At 41.7% G+C, this 20687-nt stretch overlaps 1 protein-coding gene across 5 annotated transcripts in view; it reads left to right on the plus strand.

Moving 5' to 3' along the window:
• The window catches only part of Pamr1 (peptidase domain containing associated with muscle regeneration 1), a 178586-nt gene that overhangs the window by 98181 nt on the left and 59718 nt on the right, over nt 1-20687 (plus strand). For all 5 annotated transcript variants that reach the window (XM_013514345.1, XM_013514346.1, XM_013514347.1 and 2 more), the window contains one exon: nt 16835-17011. In XM_013514345.1, the coding sequence (XP_013369799.1) occupies nt 16882-17011 (130 nt within the window). In that variant the 5' untranslated portion in view covers nt 16835-16881. The remainder of the gene's footprint in view (nt 1-16834; nt 17012-20687) is intronic.

Here is a 20687-nt window from a genome sequence, read left to right on the forward strand (position 1 = left end):
ACCCAGAAGTCTTGGGAGGCCTTCAGAATGCCACTGGCATGCACTGTGGGTTTGCCTTAGTCTTACCTACATTGGATTATACTGCTGAGATAGAACTACCCAAGACAATAGCAGCTGGGGAGAGTGAATGACTGGCTAGAAGCCAGAAAATTATTTCCATCTGCCTCACTCTTGCAAGAGGAAACTTCTTTACCTGCTTTCCTTGAGACTAGCTCTAGAAGCTGCTACTGGTTCTGGCAGTATGTGAATTGGGACAAGTGTGATTTCCATGATAAATTAGAGGAGATTGTGCCCACCCCACCTGATACGGGGAAGGAGCTGTCACTCTCACTCTGTGGATATTTGAAAGTCCCTCCCCTCCTATATTTTAAAACTTTTAAAATTTTTATTAGTGCACGCTTGCAGCACATAATGGTTACATTCATGGTGGGGTACATGTGCATAACGCATCTCAATTCTTTCTTTCTCCTTTCCTCCCCCCTTGTTAAAAAATGCTTGGCAGTATCAGATTCATTCATTTGTTCACTTTATAAGTCTTTATAAAGTTAATTATCATATATACAGATTAACAGTCAGACTAACAGGCCAAAAAACATATAAAGAGGGAAGAAATGCAGTGTTTATTCTTTTCAGTTCCTGGATCCCAGACACAGGACCCAGACACCAGCTGGAGCGGTGAAAGCTACCAGATCAGCGGCAGAAAGTTTATCAGATTCCAAACCTGGTCTGTGTTTAAGGAATTCTGTTTGTCAGGTGTCACAAAATCTAGGACAAAGTCGTATATTTGTACTGGAGAGAAAGAAGTAAAACATATAGGACAAAACAGGCTTTGTATCTGTAAACAAAGCCACCCAAGAAAGGCAGAGAGTTAGAAACAGTTGGAGATGATTGCTCTCTGGATCAATGTCACTTCATTCTCCCATACCCAACTCTCTTATTTTTCTAGGTTGCAGTTACCTGTGAGACAGACAGGGCCCATATGGGTTGAAAGTGGAGTAGATAGAGGTTCTGCAACAATTCTTCACCCCTGATGACAGAAATATGAAGGGCAGAAGCATCTTTGAATGGACTTCTAGCCTATCATATCTAAGGAAGCTAATCCTAAGTTTGAGTGCCCAAATAATTGATTGAGACTATGATAAATGGCAGGAACTCATATGCTTTCCATGTATTTCCTTAAGCCCCATAACAAATGTGGGGTGTAAGTACTGTCATTATGAGCCCTAGTTCACTTACTAGGAACTTACGTACTTGTCCAGGTCATGTGCTGATGTCTGTGATTTGAACTGAGACAGTCTGACTTTATGAGGCACAGCCTGAAATGCTGTCACAAATCATGTAAACCACAGGTCCAACAATGGCAGATCTGCTGGCTGTTTTTGCCAAATAATAACATACCATGGTGGTAATGAGGAGGCTTGATTATCCCTTGGATATCCCAAGAGCTCAAATTTGCCTAAGTAATTGCTACTTGTGTGGAGGGAAGTGATGCAGAGAAAGGAGAGGGGGCAACAGACACCAGGGGAACCACATAGACTCTAAGATGAGCCATTCCCTAGAGGAAACAGGGATGCCAAGCAGGGAAAAAACCCAACTCATTTCTGGGGTAGCTGTCTACAGCATCCTCCCTGTCACTGTGATTAGACATGGGAAGTTGGAATTACTTTGTCCCATGCTCAGCTTTAATAATCCAAATCATGTGCCTGTTGCAGAGGAACAGAACTGAAGATGAGACCTCTTTCAGTCTGGCTGTATTAGTCCCTTTCCTGTTGCCGGAACAAAATAACTGATACCCATAACTTAAAGGAAGAGAAGTTTATTTTGGCTCCCATTTTAGTGGGCTCAGCCAATAGCTGGCTGGCTCCAAGGCAGAAATAGCACATGGAAGAGCATGCCACAGGATAGCAGCTCTACCCATCGCAACCAGGAGACAGAGAAGAGAGGGGCCCAGGACAAGAGTGTACCCTTCCCGCTCACAACCTTGGTGACCTGACCCTTCTGACGAGGCCCTAGCACCTAACAGCACATTTAACCAGGAACTTCTCAATAGAGCAATTCACTGATGAATCGCCAATCACGTCAATCATTAGCACCCCCATGAGCCAATCACCCTCCAAAAGCCCCACCTCCAAACCCCTGAGACTTTTGGGGGTCATTTTAGATCTAAACCATAACACTGGCCCTGGCACTGTTCCTTCAGGGATTTGCACTGCCAAGTTCATCACTGTGTATACCCTTATGGGCCTGGATTGAATGCGGAAAGCTTTTATGTTTCCTTCCTTCTTTTTTTGGCATATATAGTTGATGGGTATTGCAGGAGTTGAAGGCTCAATCCTCTTCCGTGAATACTAGGATGAGTTTTAACCAATTCACTTCAAATTTGAATGAGGTTCTTCTATCTACCAGACACCAGTATCCTGGGGCTTATGTCAAGTGGGGAACACCAGTGTCCCACCCGGCTGAGCAGCAAATGAAGACACCTATTTCTCTCACCCTTTGGCCTCTGGAGTTGGATAAACGCCTTGACTCTTACAGTCTTGGTGTTTTGATCACCGCCCTCTCTGATTTTCTGGCTGTCTCAGAGCTGAGTTAGTGGCTTGGCAGCATTCAGCTGTGTAAGCAGAAGTCTGGTTAGTTGGTTTAGTGATTGGAAAACCAGCACCGCTGCTGCCAGCTGGAGTGAGGAGCACATTCAGCCCATTTTAGCTCTTGGGAAGGTGCAACAGTTGTCCTCATAAGGTGAGTTTATGTTTGGTTAAAAAAGAATTCCAGCCATTCCTGTGCAAAACCACTGAGTGAAGAGGGGAGGGTGTAGGTTCAGTTTATTTCTGGCCAATCAAATGAATTGTTTGAGAAATTAAAATGTCAATGTTAGCCTGGCGTGATGGTGCTCACCTGTAATTCTAGCTCTTGGGAGGCTGAGGCAGGGTGATTCTTGTGAATTCGAGACCAGTCTGGGCTACAAAGTGAACTCAAGTCCAGCTGGAACTGCATAGCGAGACCCTGTTTCAAAAAGACAAAAAAAAAGTCAAGGTTTTTCAAATCCACTTCAACTTCTATTCACTTTTAAGGATTTCATTTTTGATCATTGCACCCCTGCATCATGAGGTCCCTCCTCAGGAGGTAAAAAGTCACCTGCCATGCTCCAGGACAAGTTGCCTGAGGTCAGTGTTTAGCTGGTGACATCAAATCCTATGTTTCCATGCACGTGACTCACCTGGATGCAAGCAGAAGGAAAGATTTGGCTGTTGGTAAAGAATATTTGTTGAATGACTTCTTGGTCTGGCTTCCTGCCACTAGGGGTGGACTGCCTGCTTCCAAATGGCGTTCAGCCTCACTTCTGAGCAAGCCTGGCTTCCCTGCCTAACCTACCAGTGGAACAGAGTGAGGAAGCGTTCCAGTCCCTTGAGGTGATGAGAGACAAAGCTATGCTAAAGAACAATGTATAGCAGTAGTAGACCCAAAGGATTGCCCCTACAGCACAGTAGAAACCCTGAAATGTCATAGTAAGAGAGTATTCTAATATCAGCCTATGTCACAAATAGGAACCTTGGGAATTACCCATGCCTAACATATCCATATCCATGGATCTATTCCTTAATCTTTATCAAGTGCTTGTCAGGAGCCAGGTATGTTTCCAGGTGCTGGGATACCATTATAAGACAAAGTACTTTTCCTTAAGGCACTTGCAATCTATTGAAAGGCCTTATGATTCAGTCTGGCATTTCCCTCACAAAGTAAGTTTTATGGATTGTTAATCCTGGTAGATATTTAGCAAAAATACACAGAGCCCAGGATGTTATGATAAAGGAAGTCTGGGAGATGTGGACATTATCCATACATAGGGCGTATTCTAGATTGGCAAAGGTCTGCAACAAACACAGTCAAAATTCGCATTTTACTAAATTGTTTGATCACAGAGCTTTTTTTGCATAATACTTTATAGCATCTAGTGAAATTAGTGCTCCATGAAATACAGTTTAAAAAACTCTGGTCTCTTGCTCAGAATGAACAAAACAGTGAAGAAAAACTCACCATTATATAGAAAAGAATAAGGCATTTGGAAGTCTGTAAAACATGAGCTTCTCTTTAGATTTTTGATGAGGTAGAAACAGGAAGTCTGCTGTCCTTGTCACTCAGTGCTTGCTGGGATGTTGAAAGAACCATGAAAGTGATGGTGCACCCATGTTGCTGTGAAAAATGTCCTTGCCTGCATTGACCTGCATGGGTCATTGAGAAAACTGATTTGCCATATTCAGGTTGCCTAGAGCAACGTGATTGGCCTGGGATTACCGGGCAAACTGAGGCGTGCATCTGATTAATGAGCATGGTGATATAACAGTTTTGAGGAGGACAAGAGCTGTGACTGACTTTCTAACTGAATCTATCTCTCCTTTAAAAACAAGAATAATATTGAACTGATCCCTGGGAGCACTGAGTCTTAGGCTCATTCATCACCAATTAACAGCCGTATTCCCCCAAAGGCTTGTCTCTGCTCTCCTGCTATTTATTCTGTCAATTCTACTGCAGCGCAGTCACTGTGATCCCAATTTACACAGCCCAGAAGTGGTCTGGTTGTTTACACCAGAGCTGTATCTCATAGAGATAGCATGTGCCTTTGAACTGTTCATTGACCCCTTGTTTTCTCTTTCTGGAATATATTCTGCTCCTGCCTTTACTAAATATTGTTCCTGTTGTCACGCAACTTGGTTTCATTCTTGGTCCGAGCATTGCGTGTCTTTTCTCTCTGCCCAGACTTGTTTTGGATGGAATGACTACAGGAGGTGTGGGTGAGGAATAAAACCAGCTGTGCTCATCAAGGGCATCCTGCTTCAGTTCACTTTGGGAACCCACAATCTTTTCAGTAAAGATTCAGCTCTCACTTGCCCTAGGTATGGGATTTGTCTTTGATGTAGGTGTATTGGTCTGAATGCAGGTATATGAGCATGCACACAGAAGAATAAAAGCAAGATGTGGATCTCTCTCTCTCTCTCTCTCTCTCTCTCTGTGTGTGTGTGTGTGTGTGTGTGTATGTGTGTGTAGTATAGAGTGTTATGACTCAAAGCACAGGGTAGGGTTTGAAGCATATCTCTATCTATTATGGCTAGTTTTCTAGAACAAGTTTACTTACCTCTCTATGTGATCTTATTATCTTCCAATCTATAAACTGAAGATAATCATGTCTATGTTATAGGTATATTGAAGGTATTAAATGAGGCAATCCAGTTAAAGTACTTAATATAGTGGCTGGTAGCTGGTGGCAAGGGCATATTCAGGAAGTTACTCTCTCCTCCTCCTTTCTTGTGTTTTTCCCACCAGCACAAATCTTACAAGGAAGCAGCAATAATGGGTGTTTTCATCTATGGTAAGATGGAACTGACATGGTCCTCTTGAGGCTCACTTTATTAGTTCATAGTCCCGTTATGTTTATTATCTGTGACTCTGTGAGAAAAGACAATCTGTAAGATTCACTATACACTTAACTCTTGAGACTTCCTTTGTTCCCAGGGTTTTTCATTCATCCACCTTCCAGATTTAAAGCAAATGCCTTCCACATGCTATGCCTTAGTGCCTCAGTGTTTGAAATAGGGCTGGTAGCAGATTCTTACCGGGAGTTAGAGGGCAATGATTAGCAGAGTGGGAGTTTCTGAGCCATTGATGCTGCAGCTCAAACACTGAGCCCCACCTTGGAATTCTGGAGATTAGATGCGGCTAATGACTCTCTACTTGTGCTCCAGTGGTGCAGCTGGAATACTCGGCAGAAAGAAGCTCCCTTTCATCTTGTTCTAGCTTGCAGAGCTGGGGGAGGCAACTCGAGTGAAGGCCAGGTTTCCTAAAGTTACCACTAGTGCAGGGCTTAGGAAGCATCACCCATGCTTAACATATGTCCACACTTGACATCTTTCTGGCCAGTTGCCTTCAGTAGAAGGAAAAGCTGACTTTTGCCTGACATTAATCAACTTAGATGTGACGGCAATAATGCTAAGTCTGGAAACTCTTGGTAGACCAAGACCCCTAGTGTAGCCCTGATGTACTCTGACTCAGAAGACTTTGAAGTGTGGAAAGTTCAGAACAGGTTGGTTAATCTGTAGAATGCCTGGGTCTGAGTTTTGGGGGTAGCTTACATTTTATTGTTTTCAACAGAGCCAGTCTAATTCTTTGGTTGATGTGACATTTGCTGAGTTCTATTGCCAAGTTCTTTTAGACACATTATTCATTTTTTCAGTAACCAATGCTAATAAAAATATCTGTTCAGCTCTCATTCTCTCATTTGAAGTAACCCAGAAACAGCTGTCCTTCAAGGATTTTCAGCAGCACAGTTGTTGAGGAGAATGGCAACTGGGAGCTCTTCCAAGATGCTAGAGCTTGAATTTTGTTCCCCTTAGCTGCTGGTGTAGAGTTTCTCTTTCTAAAAGGAAGCTGCAGGAGATGAGGTATGTCTTCTTAAATGCTGTACAAAGAGGAAGCTATATGGTTTGAACATGTCCTTCAAATTTTATGTGTTGGAAGCTTAATCTTCTAATTCATATGTGGAGTGGCAGTAGAACCTATGGAAGGTTGTGGGGTCATGAGGGCTCTGCTCTCATGAGCGGATTAATTCACTGGTGGAGTATTGGATTAGTGGGTTACAGAGGGAGTGGCTTTCTTATAAAAGTGAGTTCTCCCTGGCACGCTTGCTCTGCCTCACTTTGTGATGCCCTCTGCATTATGCAGCAAGAAGGCCCTCACCAGATGCTGAGCAGGTATTGGCACCCTGCCCTTGGATTTCTTAGTCTCCATAACCATTAGATAAATAAATTACTGGTCTTTATAAATTTCCTATTCTCAGGTATTTTGTTATAGCAATGGAAAATGGACTCAAACAGGAGGTACCGTATTAGAAAAAAAGACTCTAAAATATCTAAAAGCAAGGGGTAAGATCCCAGATAGCCCTGACAGAAACGTGAAGAGACTGCTTGGACATGCTATGCATGTGTGAACCTCTGCAGGGCACACTGTTGCTCATCCTTTTTTGCTGTGTTCGTTATCTATAACTTGGCCAAAGGTGTGATTTAAAAGTCTACAAAGAACAGTGGTGGTGTCTGATATATATGCAATTTTTCTTCCAGTGCCCTTTGTGGTCATTGTCATCTTCAACTGCAGTGATGTCAACAGTGCGATCACTGTATCCCCATCTTCTCAAGGCTTTGAGGAAAGGCAGTGGCAAGATCTCTTGTCTGTGCAATAGCGTAAACCAGGGGCAGACTCTATGGATGCAGGTCCACAAGTTAGCTGAGAAGGTGGGAGTACTACTGTTCAAGGCCACTAAAAGTCAGAGTCATTGTCTTGGATCTTTAGGCAAGTGGGAAGGGAGAACCAATAGCAAGTACATCTTCATGTAGACTGGGATGAGATTAACATAAACAGCATAGTGGGACTATGATTCTCAAAGGAGTATACTTGTCTGCAAAATAGAGACTTAGATTGCACCCACAGAGATCCCGAGAGACTAGATGTGGCTTGGGGTTCAGGATAAGACTGTAACAAGCATCCTCAGTGGTTGCAGTGGAGGTGAAAATAGGACCTTCTGATGCGTACTTCATAGAGGCTGTCTCAGCTCTGCCACTTACTGTGTAACCTTGATGAAGGTACCTAACCTTTCTGGGTCTCAGTGTCTTCATCTATAAAATGCAAGATCATAATGCCATTGCGAGTGAAATAAGACATGGAAATACCCGGGAAGCACTCAGCACAGGGCCTGGCTCTGAGCAAGGTCTTAATGTATGTTCATGTTGTTGTTGATATCCAGAATAATGAATGACATGTCTGAGAGCCAGGCCAGCATGATAGTTAAATGCTGTGATGCTGGAAACTTGAATCTTGTCTCTGCTATTCACTGCTTGTGTGATCTTGTGCATGTCACGCTCTCTGTACCTCAGTGTCCTCATCTATATAATGGGGGTGTCAATTGTCCCTGTACTATAGGATTGCTATAAAGATTAAATGAATAAATACAGGTGAACAACCTGAACTCTGTCTGGCATATGTGCTATTAGTATCAGAAACAAGTTATTTATTACTTGTGGCAATGTCAGAGTTTAACAGTATCTTCCTTGCTCTTTTGTTTGTCCCTGTTTGAAGAAGAGCTCTATTCTGGATAGACCACAGCTGTGACCCAGAGCATGACTGCTGGTCTTAATCATAGAGATAGTAATAACACAGAATGGTGAGTGCTCTGCTGAGCAACTTTTCTTTAACAGCCCTTGTATTCATCTTCACAGCCATGGCAAGGTACTACTAGTATCCACATTTCACAGATCAAAGAAATGCAGTGACTTGTCCAAGGCCAGATAACTGGTGGAGCCAGGACTCAAATACAGGCTGGGTGATTCCCACATGTTTCCACTTCATTAATACCACTTTCTTCTTCAATGGCAAAATCAAAGTTGTGAATTCTTGAGAACAGACTTAGTGCATTGGGAAGAACAAGGCTTTGGCCCCAGTAAGAAGCCGGTAAGAGTTCTGATTTTTCTTCTTTTACCTGAAAGCTGCATGACCTGGGGAAACTTATTCATTCTATCTGTTGCCTCATCTGTTAGGTGAAGAAAATAATGGCTACGTTGAAGCGTTGTGAGCTGGTACATGTCAAAGACTCAGAGGCAGGCCCTGTGGGTGGTAGAGCCAGGGAGTAGAGGAGAATGAAGACAGAGCGACAGTGTGGAACAGTTTGCTTAAGGGAGGTTAGCAGAGGCTCCTTCTCCACCCCTGTAGACATGATCTTAAATGCTACCTTTCATAGGAATCCATTGCCAGTTCTGGTACCCAAAGTAACAAAGATCTCGACCTCCTAGCTGTTGTTATTTTGCTCGCAAGATGAGTTGTGAGGAGCAAAGGACTGAGGTCAGTGAGGGTGAGACGCAGCCAGGCTGGGCCGAGGGTCACCTGGTGTAAAGATGGTTCTCAAGGCTCAGAAGGAGGGATGGAATCACCAAGGGACCCAGTAAGCATTCCAACCCCCTGATTTACAGTCTTGTCATTCTGTCCCGGGCTTTGCCTGCCCATCAGTCCCAGGAGCTGGTGGCCCAACCCTCCAGTGGTCAGGAATGTTGTGTGCTCAGAGACCTCGGTATGGGGAGTGCAGACAGCTCATGAGGAGCGGATCTGGGAGCGGGTGAGTGAGGAGCTCAAGCTGCCTGATTGTGTATCTCTTTGATTCCTGCTTTTCCCTCCCTCTGGTCTCCGAAGATTTGTAAAATGCAAGATGGTTTTTTAAAACCTCTCAGTAGAAATTTTAATTATATGAGGTTAGATGGAAGGGCTATAGGGTTTTTTTTTACTGGACTCTGAGGCAGGTCCTGACATCCAGAAGGAGGAGCTGGGACATGATAAAAGTGCCTTTCTTTCCCACCTTCTGGGGTGGTCTTGGCCAGGACTTTTGCTCTGACAAACGGTGCTTTAATCAGCTATGGAAAAAGCTGAGCCGTGTTTTCATAAAGACTCCTCAGTCTTTTCAGACTGATCTTAGCAGCCATCATGCCAACATATTTCTTTAATATTCTGTTGGAAAACTTGGGCTGGGAGACCATGCGAAGGGAAACAGTTGGTTCCCTTTGCCCTGCATGTGGAGGGGTTGTTTCTCCATCTATTTTGTAGTAGAAAGAGAACAGCCCTAAAGAAAACTGCTGGTGCATCCCAGGGCAGTCAAACTGGGTCCAAAATAATGATGACAGTACCAGTGATGGCAGCCAACCCTATTCATTCATTCATTCTACCACATGTATGAAACTTGTGGGGATTGGTGAGCACTATTTTCTGTTTGTTTTTTTTTTTTTTTTTTTGGTTTTTCTCCGGTACCGGGAACCAAACTCACGACCTTGCGCTTGCCAGGCAGGCGCTTTTGCGGCTGAGCTAAATCCCCAGCCCCCTGGTGAGCACTATTTTCATTGCCTTGGTATTCTCAGTGATAAAACACATCTAAGAGGCTAAATGACTTACCTTTTCTCAAGTGAATTCTGGAAGAGTTAGGACTGGACTAATGTCATTGGTCTCCCCATTCTGGCTAGGAGATACCTCAGTGGCTACTTCCAAGCACAGAAGTGGCGAGGAGGACTTGAACCATGCTTTTAAAGCCAAAAAATACTCTTCACATTTGCTTACCCTGTTTCTTACAAGAAATAGGGAGAGCACTTACATGAGTAGGATAGTTAGGTGGCAATTTAAAATGACCGGAAGACTTTTTCCACATCAAGAGAAAATGACAAAGAAACAAAGTAGTTTATAAAACCAAAGAAACAAAGTAGTTTATAAAACCAAGCATGTTCCCAATTTTGAGAGGTAAAACGACTATGTTCACGTATCTTTCAGTACCTACGTGTGAATCTGTGTGCACATTATAAACTGGTAATTTGAAGGATAGACACCAACAGTTGAGGTTATTTTCATGAATATTTCTTATTCCATTATGTATGATTTTCTCCATTTCCCAAAGCATTTACAAGGGCATTCCTTTATTTTTTCTCCTTTCTTTTTGTACTAGAAGTGTATCACTTCAAGGGAATGGGTGGGGAGAGATATACAGGCAGAGGATATTCAGGGTAGCAGACGTACTGTGCATGATACCACAATGGTGGACACATGCCATATACATTGCACGTTATTACGTCAAGAATGAACCCTTAGGTAAATTGTGGCCTTTGGTTGATGCTGCTGTGTGCCCACGAGCTCATCAGCTGCAGCAAATGTACCCTCTGGGGGGGCATGTTGACCGTGGAGGAGGCTATGCGTACCTGGCAGCAGGGAGTTTATGAGAAATGTCTACACTGTCCACTAATTTTGTTGTGAATCTAAAATTACTTTAAAATGAAGTCCTAAAAATGATTTATAAAGAAAAAAATAACTATTTCATCCCGTGGAAGGGTTGACAATGAATGAATATGTGCGGCACCCAGGACATCATAACCTTTGTCGTGTGATCACGGCATGGGCTTGATCTTCCAGTGCCTCAGTTTATACCAGGAAGAAGCTTCATGGATTCTTTGTGATTCATTTGTGCTTATTTACTGGAAGCTCTGGCAGTATAAGAATCACCTGCAGCTTTTACAAGACTTTGTTCTCCACTGTGGAAAGCAAAAAAAGTTTGCTCAACTGTAGTACCTGGCGAAACTGGAAGTTGGCTGAGACTGTTTTCCAAAGGAGCAGGGTTGTTCACCTTCTCCCAGGCTCTGGAGTTCTGTGGACCTCATTTTCCCCCTTAGGATTAACTCCCTAAAGAGTTTTTTTGGCATTTCTCTTTGCTTCCATAAATAAGGCCCATGCTTTCCTATTTGTTTCCCTTCACTAATAAAGTAAGAGTTGGAGAAGATGATTTTTCACTTAAAAGAAAACATATTAGCAGCTCCACTGGATAATCATGGAGATGAAATTACATAAAGAATAAAAATATTTTCACTATGGAAATGCTAAAACGCTTTAGCATACTTACAAGAAAATACTCAATAACTTCTACTGCTGTTGCTATTTCCCTTAATATTAGTTTCTGGAACTGGCCCTTCGCACCGTATTGAAATTCCCTGAAATTTGTATCACAGAAGCCAAATGGCCAGTGTGCCTTTTCTACAAATGTAACTCTAGTAAGTGGAGGAGAAAATGTAGAATGTTGCTCTTGTCTGTTTGTTGCATTTCTAAATCTCTTTAGCTGGTCAACTTGAGATGTTTCACACAGGATAATCTACTTACCTGGAATATTCCACTTATTTGGAATACTGACAGGTGGCTGTCAGTATTCGGACAGTGGAATACACTGTCTGAATACTGTCAGTATATTCTACTTATCTGGATATTCTGCTTATTTTGTACATGTCCATTTGGGGGCACTTTCCTGTTCTGCCTCCTTCCAAGCTGAGAGAGTAAGAAGGGTGGAGGGTGGAGGACCAAGACTGAAAATGTCAGAACGATCACCTCTATCTTCCAGGAAGTGGTCTTATTTTTGCAAACAGGCTAATTTCTTGCTGTGGTTTTATTTAAACCTCCTAACCCTGTGAGGTCTATAGATCCAATGCTCCCTCCTTCATAACTACGCTTTTTCCTAACAGCCTAAATTTTCCCTATCACTGTTCATGATTATATATTTATGTGATCATTTGACTAATGTCTATTCCTCTATGAACTGCAGACTCCTTGGTGTCAGAGAAGGTGTCTGGTTTCCTCTCTACTGTATCCAGCACCTTGCCTTCCACCCCGGTCACTGAAAATCATAAATACTTGTGGAGGGGACAAATCCATTCATCACTTCACCATGCTCTTGGCACTGTACACAGTGGGGAAATCAGGAACAGAGTGATTAAATGACTTGCTGAAGGTCACCCTTTTCTCTGAGAAGACATAGTGCTTGTCCTTCATTGTGCTGTAGCAAATGAGCACAGATGTAGTGACTTATGCAGCATAACTTGACCACATTCCAGTTCTGGAGGTCAGAAACGAACCTTCAATAAGGCTTAAGTCAAAGTATCAGCAGGGCTGCATTACTTCTGGAGGCTCTGAGGGAGAGTCCATTTTCCTGCCTTTTCTAGTCTAGAGGTTGCCTGCATTCCCTGGGTTGTGGTCCCTTTCTTCATCTCCACAGCTCATCACTCCAAGCTCTGCATTTTGTCTGTGTGTTTCCTTTTCTGACTCCGACTCACCTCCTCCCTTCTTACGAGCATTCATGTGACGACATTTGTCCCACCTGGATAGTGCAGTGTGTTTATCCCATCTCAAGGTTCTTAAATGAGTCACTTCTGCAAAACCCCTTCTGCCAGCCTTTCTTGAGATCATCCTCTGGACTAAGCCTGATCTTTCCTGTGAAGTGAAAAGAGAGAGTTAAAGAGCATAGCAGTGGCCTTGCTCACTGGAATAAGGAAACATGACAATGAAAGCAACCTGTGGAATTAATTTCTGGACAAAAGGGAGGATCCTAGTATTCTACAGTCAGGGTGGAGACAATCAAACCTGCTAACTGGGTACCGGAGAAAAACCAAAAAAAAAAAAAAAAACAAAAAACAAAACAAAAAAAAAACAAACCTGCTAACTGGGGAGAACAGTATTTCGCAGCTGCTAGAGTGGAACAAACTTTACTTGCTTTCCGTGTTGAACTTCACAGTCTTATAGAAGTTACAGATTAATTTGATCCTATAGTGATCCCTGTCAAGGAGTTATTAACATTTATAAATCCTTAGAAAACCTGGAGAGATGCAGTGCTTTCCCCAGGGTGAGTAGAGGGAGGGGGTTAACATGAGCCACATCCCTGGGCATATTTGCAGAGAAGACATACGACTGGATAAGACGGGCTCTGGAGTGAAAAATATACTCCCAGACAGGGATCTGGACTTAAAGTTCCTCATAGGAAAGAAAGTGCCATGGCTCTCATATCAGTGAATTGGGGGCAAAGCCAGTTTTCCTGGTTCATTGCTTCACGTTTGACCAAATAGATGGAAATGTTTGACTACCGAGGGAAAGCAGCTTGAGAGTTAAGATCAAATCCATTCAACAAATTATTTAGCACCTCTCTGCACCAGGCCCTGCTGTGGCACCTCTGAATCAGTTAGCTGTGATTCTTACTGACTTATGTTCATTTAAGAGAGACAGATGATAAGCAGGCCCAGCCACCTGTCAGCATGTATGAGAAATTGGTTCCAGGACTCCTCGAGAATATAAAAATCTGCGTATGAACAAGTCCTGAATAACCAAGCAACAACTTAAAAAATAGCTAGCCAATAACGTACACCTAGAAGGTAGTCTGGATGGGATTCCAAATGGAGTTCTGACTCCAGTGCTTGAGCCTTTAACTATTTTGTTTTCTCTCATTTTCCCACCCTGCCTTTGTAACATTAAAAAATAGTGTGTGTGAGTTGGGTGTGGTGGCATGTGTCTGTACTCCTGGTACTCAAGAGGCTGAGGCAGGAGGATGGTAGTCAATTTGAAACCATCCTGGGCCACATAGTGAGTTCAAGGCAAGACCCTGTCACAAACAAACAATAAAAAATATTTGTGTAAGTAAAATTTCCCATTTTATCATTTTAAATGTGCAATTCAGTAGCATTAATTACATTCAACTTGTTACACAATCATCACATGTAACTATTTCCAAATCTTCTTTATCATCCCAGATAGAATCTGTCGCCATTCAGCAATAACACCTCTTTCACCTTTCCCCCAACTTTTGTTAATCTCTAATCTGCTGAATCTCTGTCTCTTTGAATTTGCTTACTACAGATGTTTCATATAAGTAGAGCCAGACAGTATTTTTCCTTCAGTGTATGGCCTTCTGCATAACGTTTGCAAGATTCCTCGATGTTCTATTATATTTCAACGCTTTACTCCTTTTTGTGGCTGAATAATATTCCACTCTGTGTATATACCTCTTTTTGTTTATTGATTCATCTCTTGGAGGACACTTGGGTTGCTTTCACCATGGACTATTGTGAATAAACATTGACATATGAGTATGTTTGAGTCTTGTTTCAGTTTTTAAAAGATATATATCAAGAACTGGAACTGCTGGGTCATGTAATAATTGCATGTTTAGCTTTTAGGGAAACTGCCAAACTATTTTCCACAGCAGCTACATGACTTTGTATTCTTATCAGCAATGTAGAAAGGTTCCTATTTCTTTATATCTTTGCCAACACTTGTTTTCCTTTTTTTTTTTCTATTTTTTTTGGCTTGAACTTTAGCCATCCAGTGAGTGGTATCTCACTGTGGTTTTCATTTGCATTTCATAGATGGTGTTGCGCATCTTCTTATGCACTTGCTGACCATTTGTATCTTTGCTTTGGAGAAACATCCATTCAACTCTTTTCCCATTTTTAAATTGGTTTATCTGTTTGTGTCAAGCTGTACGAGTTTTAAAAATATATTCTGGGATAGGAAACCCTGGTGAAATATATGACTTGTAAATACTTTTGTCCTGTTTTATGGGTTGTCTATTTGCTGTCTTGATAATTTGATCCAAAAAGATTTTTAATTTGGATGAAGTTCAATTTACTTTTCTCTTGTTGCATATACTTTTGGTCTCATATCTAAAAGTTCATTGTGGAATCCAAGATCAGAGAGATTGGCCCTTGTGTTAACCTGCGTTCCCTCACTTGTAACCATTCAGCTTTCATCTAGGTTTTAGAAGTTAGTCCCTTCATGAGTCACCAGTGGAAGCATGGGAAGACCAGCTGAAGGCCTCTGAGTAGTTCATAGAGCAGAGGGCAAGCAAAACTTCCCACATGTGACCATGCCCTGATTGTTGATGCCAATCTAATGTTCGTGTATGGATCTTTGCTGGTTCCCAATACTTCTGCAAAGCGATGCAAGAAAGTAACATTTTCATAAAACTTAATGTATCCAATTTAAGGAACTACTATTACTATGCAAATGGCTCTTTTCTATGATATTAGAATATTCTTATGACCAGACGCTGAGAATTGGTGGTAATAGTTTCTTCAAATGGCTCAATTCAGTGCATTAAGAGTAATAAATCCTGTGTCAGATTTCCAAATGCAGGGGAAGAAAACACAGCTGCTCTATGAAAGTCAAAGGTTAAAAAGGTGCCACACTTGCTAGGATTGGTTTCTGTGGTCCAATGAAGCATGTCAGGAATGCCTGCATGGAGTTTTTAGGGAAGGCTTCATGGGAACTTGCCCAGACTTTCTCAAATATCTGACCCATTTCTACTTCAGCCATCATTTGTGCAAGATTTTCAGAACCAGAGAATGAGAAAAACAGAAGGGCGAAGCAAAACTAGTACGTCTGTCTCTTAGTCTGAGTTGCTGTATGTAGCTTCTGACTAATTCCTCTTCTAGACTTCGCCACGTGGTTTTCTTTTTTACCTAAGGTATATATATAAGAAAAGAAAAAAGAAAGGAAAAAGTTCCTCTCAGAGAGGGACGGTTTGTTCTCATGGGAAAGAACTCTTGATTGTACTTGGGACTGAATAAAGTTGGGTTAATGAGTTCACCCTTGTACAACATTGAAGTTCTCCCAAACATACTAATTAAGGTACTTTTTGTCTTTTGTGTTGGTTTTACCTTTGAAGATACTATGAAAACAGCATGCTGCACACTTGAGGAGCCAAGTTAGGAAGCAGTAGCTTAGTCTCCACTTGGCGACCAGTCTTGTACTAGAATGGCTTAGTCTGGAGAGTGTTCTCTAAAGTTTTCTGATGGCCTCCAAGACTGGGCTGCTCTTCACAGTTGTGCAGTGCAGTGTTTCCCCTTGGCGTTGTGCAGTGTACAATCTGTGCAATTATAATTAGTGAACTGTACCACAACAGAAACAGAAATGACAGAAATGAGGGGAGGTGATGTAGCTCAGTGGTAGAGTGTTTGTCTAGGATGCATGAGGTCCTGATTTTAATTTGCAGTACTAGGAGAAAAAAAGACAGAGGTGTAGAGATAGAGAGATAGAGATAGAAATGGAGAGATGAGCTGAATGTGGAACCTAAGGAATATGTATTGGTTTACTAATTATGTATATGTTCTACTGTGAATCCACCTAGGTTACATATTGCTGAAATGTATTTAACTTTTGGCAGAGTTGGGAATCAAACCCAGAGCCTCTTGTAAGCTAGACCCCCAGCCTATGAAGCATGGCTTTTTGAAGATAAAAATAAAGCAAACAGCAGTTTCATTTGTGCTCCAGTGGATGGTTTTAAAATATGGGGTAGACCACCCCACCTTGGAAGCATAGTACTCTGAAGAATTCCCATGGTTCTTTTCTCTCGGGCACGACAACACATTTATAGGGCAAGGTTGATGCCTAACAGTTGAGCGTTTTCAGGTCTTATCTCTCCTGCCAGGACCTGTCCTCACCTGCTGGCTTTCCATTGCAGAATACACAGTCATTAATGAAGCCTGTCCTGGAGCCGAGTGGAATATTATGTGTCGGGAGTGCTGTGAATATGGTCAGATTGAATGTGTTTGCCCCGGCAAGAAAGAAGTGGTGGGTTACACCATCCCGTGCTGCAGGAATGAGGAGAACGAGTGCGACTCCTGTCTGATTCACCCAGGTAAGCGTGGGATGGGAGAACAGGCTGAATTCCACCAGGCAACCCTTAGGAGGCTGTGGCACTGTGATTATTCCAAGTGACACAAATCAGCCCATTTTTACTTCAGGCAAAGACGTGAGAAGAGTTTGTACCCTTTTCACTGCTGAAGTTGCAAATGTGAATTCATTCACTTATTCATTCACTGAACAAGAAGACTGAGCAGTGCTTATGTCCCATGTCAGTTAGTGGGACTGCAGTGATTAAAAGAAACTGACACAACCCCAGAATTCCAGGAGCTTATAGACTGATGAGGGAGATGGAGAATGGGTAGCTATGATACAATGCCGTGAAGGTGGATATAAGCTCAAAAGGAGAGACAAACAGGGTCCCATAGCAGCATGGATGGGAATGGAGGTTAGGTACAGGGAAGATCAGTGATGGACGACTCATTAAAGGAAGTTCTGTGCATGTGGAAGATGAAAGCAACACAGTTGAAAGGGTGTAGGGGACTAGGTAGAGGGGTTAGGTCACAAAGATATCACATGCCAAGGTCCTGTGGCAAGAGATAGCATGAATTTTTGACACTGTAAATAGCTCAGTATGACAGGAGAACTGTGTATGATGATGATGTGGAAAGAGGGGTACAGAGAGACAGCCAGCCAGCCAGACAGACAGACAGCAAGAGCAGATTAAGACAGCAATCTAGAGGAAGGAATAAGGGCTAGACCCGGAAGGGCCTGTCAACTGTGCCATGAATTTTAGGCCCTATGCTCAAGCTATTTTGGTACAGAGTGGTGGTATAGTACAAGTTGGAGATCTTTTGGTAAAGAGCTGAAAGCCGATTGTGTCTTTAGCTGCAGTATGGGGAAATGAATGGAGGTGGCGATGAATGGAGGCATGAGGGAAATAATGGGGATCATAATAAAGGTAGAAGCTTGATAATGTGAGAGAGGCACAGGGATGTGGGAGTCATGAAAGAGTTGAACACGCTTCAAGATGGACTGGAGGGCAGAGGAAAGGAAGGGAAGAGCAGAGGTCATGGTTGGTGCTCTGGATTCTGCGAGGGTTGTTTGGGTCCCAGGAATAACAGAGTGTTTTTGGAGTGAGACCTTCCCAGGTGATTGTGCTCATTCCTTTGCCTTACCTTAGCCTGAACCCGACTTCTACTATACTGCCACTCTCTCCTTCCCCAATTTCAGAGAAGATGGCAGTTTTCTTTTCAACTACTGCAAACTTGATAACTGTGCCAAAGTTCCAACCTGGTCCAACCAATATGGACCCTGAGCCTCATGCAGAAGATGTTTCCATTGTGACTGGAACCTCGCTGAACATTTTCTTGGTGTTTGAAAAGTAAGGAAGTCCCACTGACTCATCTTTCTAACTTTAGCTAGGAGTCTTACATTTACCTCTGTAGATCAGGTTGAAAGGGGAACGTCAAGGTTTTCAAATGACCTTTCCAAAGACTGAAGAATGAAAGGAAATCAAAGGAGTACTTTTTGGCTGGGCATAGTGGCACATGCTTGTAATCCCAGCACTTGGGAGGTTGAGGCAGGAGGATCACTGTGAGTTCGAGGTCTGCCTGGGCTACAAAGTGAGCTCAAGGCCAGCCTGAACTGCAAAGTGAGACCCTGTCTCAAAAAGACAAAACAACAATAACAACAACAACAAACAACAACAACAGCAAAGGAGTACGTTTTGTATTTTCTTTTTTAAAAAAACCACAGAGAAAGATGGTCATTGCCACCCGAAACTAACTTTCTTTCCTGGGAAGCTCTGACAGAGAAGGGAAAACAAGACTCAAGTCTACAAGTGGTGCTGCTTATCCACTTTTCTCCTTGGAGGACAATAATGCTGACCTTTAAAATAGAACTGACTTTATCACACTGTCTCCTTTGTGAGAAAATGAAAGAGTAAATAAGGACCAACGTGTAGAATAGATTGTAAAATGGAAAGAAATGGTTCAAAAGGAAACAAGAACTAGAGGAGAGGAAGAGGGAGAGAAAGAAAGGGAAAAGGAAAAAAAACAAAAAAGGATAAAATGGAAGCAAAGCTTTGTAAATAGGGAGGGGAAGAGGGGATTGAAGGGAGGAGAGGGAGGTGAGGAAAAAAGAGGAATCAAAATATATTATGTACAAATTCCCTATGATGAATATAATCATTATGTGTATCTAAAATGTCCCAATAAATATAAAAAATAAATAAAATAGAACCAACTTGATAGCAAAACCAGACCATGATGTAACAAATAAACAAAAAACTTCATGGATCAATATCTGTGATGAACATAGATGAAAAAAGTCTTTAATAAAACACTTGCAATCCTAATTCAACAGCACAATAAGAGGATCATACACCATGATCAAATTGGTTTCATTCCAGGGATTAAATATGGTTCAACATATACAAATCAATAAATTTAAGAAACCACATAAATAGACTCAAGGATAAAAATCACATGGTCATCTCAACTGATGCAGAAAAATTCAACATCGCTTCATGATACAAGCCCTGAAGAAACTAAGTTATAAAGGATCATGCCTGAATATAGTAAAGGATGTATATAACAAACCCATAGCCAACATCATTCTAAATGGAAAAAAAACTGAATGTATTTTCTGTAAAATGAAGAAGAAGACAAAGATCTCTTAGCACTCTTATTCAATATAGTACCTGAACTTTTAGCTAGAGTAATCAGGCAAGAAAAAGAAATCAAAGGAATACAAAGAGAAAAGAGACAAGCTAAGTTACTCTTATTTTCAAATGATATGGTTCTATACTTAAATTAACCTAAAAATCCACCAAAAAGACTTTTAGTGATGATAAGTTCAGAAAAGTAACAGGGTACAACATCAACATTAAAAATATTCAGTGGCTTTTCTATACATTGATAGTGAACTATCTATGAAAGAAAACTGGAAAACTATTCTACTTGCAATAGCTTTAAAAAAAAATACTAGGAATCAATCTAACTAAGTTGGTGAAAGACCCCCTACAAAGAAAGTTATAGAACACTGAAGAGAAAAATCAAAGAAGACATTAGAAATTATAAAAACCTATGTTTATGGATGGACAGAACTGATTTTGTCTAAATGGCGATATTGCCAAAAATTATATACAGATTCAATGCAAACCTTTTAAAATTCCAATGACATTCCTCATAGAACTAGAAAAAAAACACCTAAAATTCACGGGGAAACACAAAGATCCTGCATAGCCAAAGCAATCCTAAGCATAAAGAGTAAGATGCAAAGCATCATGAAACTTGATTTCAAATTATTCTACAAAGCCATAACTATGCAGCATGGTAAAAGCACAAAACTAGACACATAAACTAATGAAAAAGATTCCAGGGAACAGAAATAAACCCACACATATACAACTGCCTGATTTTCAACACAGGAAGCAAAAATATTCATCCAAGAAAAGAAAATCTCTTTTTTTAACAAATGGTGCTGAGTAAATTGAATATTCCTTTGTACAAGATTGAATCTAGATCCTTGTCTCTCATTCTGTACACAGATGTCTCAGTTACTTTTCTCTTGTTGCTGGGACAAAAAACCTGATGCCCAAAATGAAGGAAGGAAAGGTTTATTTCGCTTGCAGTTCATGGAGGTTTCAGTCCATACTTGGCAGATTATAAGGCAGAGTGGCACATGGCAGAGAGCTACAGTTCAGGGTGGCAGAACACAGCAAAAGC

Source organism: Chinchilla lanigera, unplaced genomic scaffold (assembly GCF_000276665.1).
Source record: "Chinchilla lanigera isolate Chin_1 unplaced genomic scaffold, ChiLan1.0 scaffold00021, whole genome shotgun sequence".
NCBI classification, from domain to species: Eukaryota; Metazoa; Chordata; class Mammalia; order Rodentia; family Chinchillidae; genus Chinchilla; species Chinchilla lanigera.